The 7,191-nt window shown below is 25.6% G+C and overlaps 1 protein-coding gene across 1 annotated transcript; it reads left to right on the forward strand.

The window, feature by feature from the left end:
- Positions 1 to 2,239: 2,239 nt before the first annotated feature.
- OCT59_025524 (uncharacterized protein) lies at positions 2,240 to 6,437 on the forward strand (the record flags this gene model as incomplete). The annotated part of the gene is made up of 6 exons (XM_025330361.2): positions 2,240 to 2,461; positions 2,544 to 2,607; positions 2,679 to 2,848; positions 2,932 to 3,409; positions 3,488 to 4,144; positions 4,210 to 6,437. 6 exons carry the CDS (start codon positions 2,240 to 2,242, stop codon positions 6,435 to 6,437), a joined length of 3,819 nt encoding a protein of 1,272 aa, XP_025178841.1.
- Positions 6,438 to 7,191: the final 754 nt, after the last annotated feature.

The following is a 7,191-nucleotide window of genomic DNA, read 5'->3' on the forward strand; positions in this document are numbered from 1 at the left end:
TAATAGATATGTCATGATTGTTGTATGTTAAACTTATTAATAATCAGAATTGAATCTTTATATTATTATCCTTTAACAATAATGAAATTGAGAATTTTTTAATGCAACTTAATTTATTAACATATTCAAGATACAAGAATTGTCTGCGTAATTTATACTTTTTATTACAAGATTAAGGTAGTCAACAATACGGCTAATATATTGTGGATATGACCGATATTTTTAATCTATTTTAACAATCATCCCTGATCGTCTAAATTATTTCAGGGGATTTACAGATGAAATTATGTAGTGTTTTAATATACGCGTAAAACATTAATATATTAAATGTATCATATTGATTTTTTAAAGAGTAATAGCAAAATTTTATTATTACTAAATTTTAAAGCTCGAAGTTTTGCTTAAAGTCCCAAATCTTACAATTTTACTACGCGTTAAAAACTTTTAATAAATGGTAAAATAGTTACTTATTATATTAAATATGAGATCCTTTTCTTATATCATAAGCCCATTAAAACTTCAAATCGGGCAACTATATATTATAAGTTTGAATGTGAGCCGCGTTTGATGTTGAATTTTATTATTTCTAGACAGTTTTTTTCTTTGGACGAAAACTAGTAGTATTCATAGTCGAAGCAGTTCATTTCTGTAAGGTTGTTATTTCCACCATCATATAAAAAAATTTTTAATTTTCTCTAATTAACTATCGGACTATAATGATCATATTGTTGAAACTGATTAAAGGATATTTAGGATATCTATAATTAAAAATTGTAATCATCCAATTTGATGATAAAATTCCTTAAAAAACGTCAACGATTCTCTCATTTTACGATATATACTTACAGCATTAGTTATGATTTATAATCAATATAATTATACATTTTAGTTTATATAATTAAAATTTTACTATAACTAATAACTTGTGTTAGAGTATGGGAAAATTGTCTTTTTATTGGTGTTAATTATAAACAAATAAATACAACAATAAAATAAAATAATTTTTTTTGAAGAAATAAAAAATTTTTTGGTTTAAGGCTTCAAAAGTCTTTTTTTTCAGTTTAAAAAAAAAAACCGAAAAAAAAATTAAACTTTCAGTCTATAACGATAAAGAAAAATTTCAGTCTAAGAACCGAAAAAAGATATTCTTAAATAAATTTCTTGGTTTATACTTTATATGGAGTCGAAAAAAAAAATGATAAAAATATTAAAAAAAAAAATAGTAAAAAAAAAGCCTTAACCGGATGGATAGCTTTGGCGAATGGCCAAAAAATCAAAAATGAAATATGATTGATAAGACAAATTAAACTTTTTTTCATTAAGACTTACACACAGCCAAGTGAGCCAATCAAATTATTCTAACTATAATAAATACGGAATAGATCAGGCGCAAACATATCATGCGTTTCCATGTTACAAAATTCAAATTACAACAAAATTACAACGAGACAGAATTTTTATATTTAATTGGAGTCGTGACAAACGTGACGATCGACAGTCAACTCATAAGCTCAATAAATTTATAAATTTTATAGTTGTGACGTTAGCCTCTTCTGGAATTTAAAAAAAGTAATATGCCAAGAGGAGTAAAAACATCTTTAGTAGCGCAACTTTTAATATTAAATGCAAAATCGTTTATTATACTAGTGGCTAAAATAACGATTATAAAAATAATATCAGAAAATTTTAATTTTTAAGAAATCAAAACAATGGAAAAATTATCACAATTAATTTATTAAATAAGCGTGGTATATATTCAAATGAAACTAGGCCAGGCAGCAATACTGAAAAAGATAACAATCGAGGTTGCATAGAATTGGCCAAAATGATTTATAGATCTTTTTTTTTTTTTAATGCCAGCCAGAGTTTTGTGCCACCTTAAAATCATTCACTGACATTATGCATCTCCGGCCAGAATTAGGATACGTAGTAAATGTGTGCCGATCACTTGTTACCCTCTTTATGTATTGCTCGGGGTCCTAACACAACATTAGATTGGCAACATGCCCAGTTTTAGAATTCACTTTTGGATATGTGTAGCCGCACCTGCATCAATTGCAACACGTATGCATCAATGAGCTGCAGGCTACTGTGCATGCATCTAATTCATTATTTACAATGAAATAAAATATTCCCAGAATTCAAAAAAAAAAAAAAAAAATTCCCAGAATTAATAACGGTAAAAAAAATTTTTTTCAACAAATAAATAAAATTTTACCATTATTACTTAAATGACAAAATGACATTGGTAAAAGAATGGATTGAAGAAAAGATAAAGAATGAGTATATTCGTTATTTTGAACACGATAAATTTAGTTATATCGAAGAAATTGATGAAGGATCTTTTGGTGAAGTGATAAAAGCAAAATTGGCTAATATAGGATTTGTCGCACTAAAAATTATTGTTAAAAAAAATTCAAAAGAGAAACTTAGAGATGTAAACAATGAGTTTGTCAAGGAGGTAGGAATCGTAATTTTATGTTGTTGGTAGAGTATTAATAGCTTGGTATATAAATATAAATTAAGTTTATTTTTATTTTTAGTTAAAACTCCTTCGTGAGATTGATCATCATCCAAACATCAATCGTATTCTGGGAATAACAAAAGGTTTAGTTTTTTTTTTTGGAATAATTCATTTATAAAGTTCAATATAACTTATTTATGTTCATAATTATTAGATTCTAAGTCTTATATTTTGGTTCTGGAATATGCCAATGAAGGAAATTTAAGAGATTATTTAGAAAATAATTTTGCTTCCTTGGAATGGAATTATAAAATTCAAATGGCGTTAGATATTACTAGTGGATTGAATTTTTTACACTCCAAAGAAATAATCCATAGAGACTTGGTAAGGCGTATTAATTTTGTTTTATGATTTTGTGATTTTGTCTCTGATGATAAATTTAATAAATAATGTCATTTATTTTTTAGCACTCAAAAAATATATTAGTGAATAATGGAAGATTATTGATTGCAGACTTTGGATTATCTAAAAAGTTGGCAGAAGTCTCAACTAATTCAATTGGTAATAAAAAGGGGATTACTCAATATATTGATCCACAATGTTTTAAGAATATAAAGTATAAGAAAGATAAGAAGTCCGATATCTATAGTTTAGGTGTTTTATTATGGGAAATTTCAAGTGGGCGTATTCCTTTTTTTGGCTGTACACTACTTGAATATCACATTAAAAATGGAGGTAGAGAAGATCCCATTGAAGGCACACCTCCAAAGTATGAAAAACTTTATCAAGAATGTTGGGATGACAAACCAGAATTAAGACCTGATATTGAAAAAGTACATGAAATTTTAGGTCAATTAAATACTGAGAATTCTTCTGATCTACAATCTTCACTTAACAAAAGTAATTCGGAAGGTGATGACTTATATATATCTGATTATCCAAGAGGTAAGTTTATATACTAATTAATTAATTACATGGTCTCAATACTAAATATTACCGAACTTAATTATTTTAATCAACTAGAAAAAGTTAAAAATCTTCTGATAATTGGCGGTACTTTGAGCGGTAAATCATTGTTATCCAACATATTGTGTGATATTGAAAACGGATGTACAAGTAACGAGACCAAAGATTTATCGAAAAAAGATTTCGAATGGAATGGAACGAAATATCACGTGATTGAAATTGTAATTTGGTCTATTGAAAAAGTTATTTATAATAAAATAACAGATTTGATGCCAGAAGGGATAAGCCAATTCTTATTTTTGGTTGATGAAAGCTTTACAACAAGAGAAGAAATAATGTTTGAGTTATTTAAAAAAATTATTTTCGAAACCGGTATTCTTCAATATGTTACTATTATTCAAAACAAGCGTGAAAGGGATCAAAAATATGTGTTTGAAAATAAAATAATTGCTGAAATAGTTAAGTCATGCAATGGTGTAGATAATTTCTCAATAGATATTGATAAAGAAGAAAACAACAATGATTATGAAGGACAAAATATTATTGATAGAAATGTAAAGAAAGAGATAAGAAATAAATTACTAAATTACTTGGAAGAAAATTTTCAGGAAAAATATTACAAATTAGAAAAATGGGATGATATATATAGTAAGATTGCTAATTACGCTAAATCAGATATGAGTTTTGTTGAAGTGGAAAAAGCTGATATCACAAGTAAGTTAATTTAATTAACTAAATTGATTAACATTAGAACTAATAATTCCTATGCTATTAATCAGATATGACTTCAGATATTTTCAAGAATTTATTTAACTATATTGACAGTGAATCAAAAAAAAGAGATCAACAATGGTTTAATGAAAAATATTCAGAAGCGGAAGTTATGGATATTACTGATAACAGACGCTTAAATCTTACTGATTCTTTAAAAATAGAAGGTTTTGAAAATTTAAAAAGAATTAGAATAAAGAAATTTAAATTAATTAGTTTGGAAATAAGAAATTGTTCTCAACTTAATGAGATTAACTTAGTAGAGCTTCCTATACTTACGAGTTTATCTGTAACTGGCTGTTCAAACCTAACCATGATAACTGAGTTAACCAGTTTGAAAATTAGTGATTGCTCTCAACTTAATAAGGTTTACTTTTCAAATCTTCCTAAAATTAAGAGTTTATCTGTAATTAACTGTTCAAAATTAACCAATTTTAATTGTTCATCAACTGAATTAGCTAGTTTGAAAATAAGTAATTGTCCTCAGGTTGATTTATCAAAACTTCCTAAAATTATTAGTTTAAATCTAATTTATTGTTCAAATCTAACCACACTTGATTTTTCATCAAATGAATTAACCAGTTTGAAAATAATTAATTGTTCTCAACTTAATAAGATTGACTTGTCAAGAATTTCTAGAATTATGAATTTATCTATTATTAGCTTTTCAACCCTAATTACATTTGATAATTTATCAACTGGCTTAACCAGTCTGAAAATAAGTGATCATAGCTTGTCAAAGTTCACCAAACTTGAAAGTTTATCTATAACTGAATGTACGCTTGCAACTAAGTTAACAAATTTGAAAATAATTGGTTATTCTCAACTTAATAAGGCTGACTCATCAAATCTTTCTAAAACTATGAGTTTATCTGTAATTTACTGTTCAAATATAACCATGCTTGATTGTTCATTAACTGAGTTAACTAGTTTGGAAATAAGTGATTTTTCTAATAATATTGACTTATCAAAACTCACCAAACTTAACAGTTTATCTTTAACTAAAATTTTAAATCTACTCACGTTTGATTTTTCATCAATTACATTAACCAGTTTGAAAATAAGTAATTGTTCTCAACTTAACAAGGTTAACTTGTCAAAATTTCCTAAACTTACAAGTTTATCTGTAACTAATTGTCAAAAATTAACGAACCTTGATTGTTCATCAACTGAGTTAATTAGATTAAAAATAAGTTGTTGTTCACAAATTTATAATATTGACTTGTCAAAGCTTTCCAAGCTTGAGGGTTTATCTGTAACTGAATGTTCAAATCTAACTACTCTTAATATTTCATCAATTGGATTAACTAGTTTGAAAATAAGTGATTGCTCCCAACTTGAAGGGATAGATTTGTCAGAATTTCCTAATCTTATGAATTTATCTGTAACTAATTGTCAAAATTTGCCCAATCTTGATTGTTCATCAATTAAGGCATTAGGTCAAAAACATGAATTTCCTAATTATTTTTTCACCAATAGTCCAGGAAGAAAAAATTTATTAATAATTGGCACCATTCATTCTGGTAAATCTGCATTAGCTAACGTAATATGTAAAACTAAGTTTTTTGAAGAAAATGGATGTAATTCAAAAGATTTTCAAGAATATGATTTTGTTTGGAATAATACAAATTATCATGTGGTTGATATTAGAGTTAATTTAATTGAAAATGAAATTTTATATAAGATAGGACAAGTAATATATTCAATGCCGGAAGGGATAAGCCAAATTTTATTTGTAGTTGACCATAGATTAACGGCAGAAGAAATAAAAAAACTTAGTGAAATTGAAGAAGAAATTTTAAAAATCGAAATTTGCAAAATTACTACTATTGTCAGAACTAAATTTGAAGACTTTAAAAGTAAAGATGAGTGCAAAAAAGATGAAGAAAATCTCTATAGTTTAAACAAAAAAATATTTATCAAAAATATATTTACTAATAAACCTCCAATCATTCATGTAGACAATCCATCAGCACATATTTATGTTTATGATAGTGATGATGATGCTACAGTAAATTACATTGGTAGAGGAAGAAGAGAAAAGTCAAGAACTATACTCCTAGAACATTTGAATAAAGTATGTTCAGAAAAATACAAATTAAATATGTGGGATAAGTTGTATGAGTCTAATATGTCAATAGATAATTTAGATAAACAGAAATTAATAAAATCATATTTAAAATTATATGATCCTGACGTTGTTAAAATTATCAAAAAACTAGTAAATGGGGAATAAACGTGTTAAGAGGATTTTACCAATGGTATGTTTGTTAAGTATGTGTTGATTATTTTTTATACAATATTGGGATTATTTATTTTATATAATATTGGGATTATTTTTTATACAATATTGGGTGGTTATTTTTTTGTTAACATACGGATTGTTTATATGACAAATATTAATAACCAATAAAATTTTAAGATTTCATATGAAGTTTTTTTGACTTATATAAGGGATAAAGTCTTTAAATAAATTTATCCTTTTAAGTTATTACAAAAATTTATATTTACAGAAAATGATGTGATATCAATAACTATGGCACAAAAAGTATATACATAAATTATTATTCGAATATACATTTTTGTATATTCAAATTACATGTAATGGTAACTTTTATATATTCACATATGACGTGTATAAAGTAGTTATTTCTGAATATACAATAGTTACTATTTGAATATTTCTATTCAAATATACAAAATCAACATAATAATCATTTTTATAAATCTACCAATTTTTATGGACAATCCAAAAACCATTTGTGATTTTATAAATTTGGATGACAATTTTTATGATGGTTTTTGTATATTCAAATGACATCTTTTGTATGTTTAACTAACAATACTTGTACATTCTATGACTGCTTTTGTATATTTAAATGTTTGTTATGTATAAATGTACAAAGTTATCATTTGAATATATAAAAATTGTTATTATGATACTGTATATCTATTGTAGCATCAGATTAACAGTATAGGATATTAATTTT

The sequence above is a fragment of the Rhizophagus irregularis genome, chromosome 5 (assembly GCF_026210795.1).
Source record: "Rhizophagus irregularis chromosome 5, complete sequence".
NCBI lineage: Eukaryota > Fungi > Glomeromycota > Glomeromycetes > Glomerales > Glomeraceae > Rhizophagus > Rhizophagus irregularis.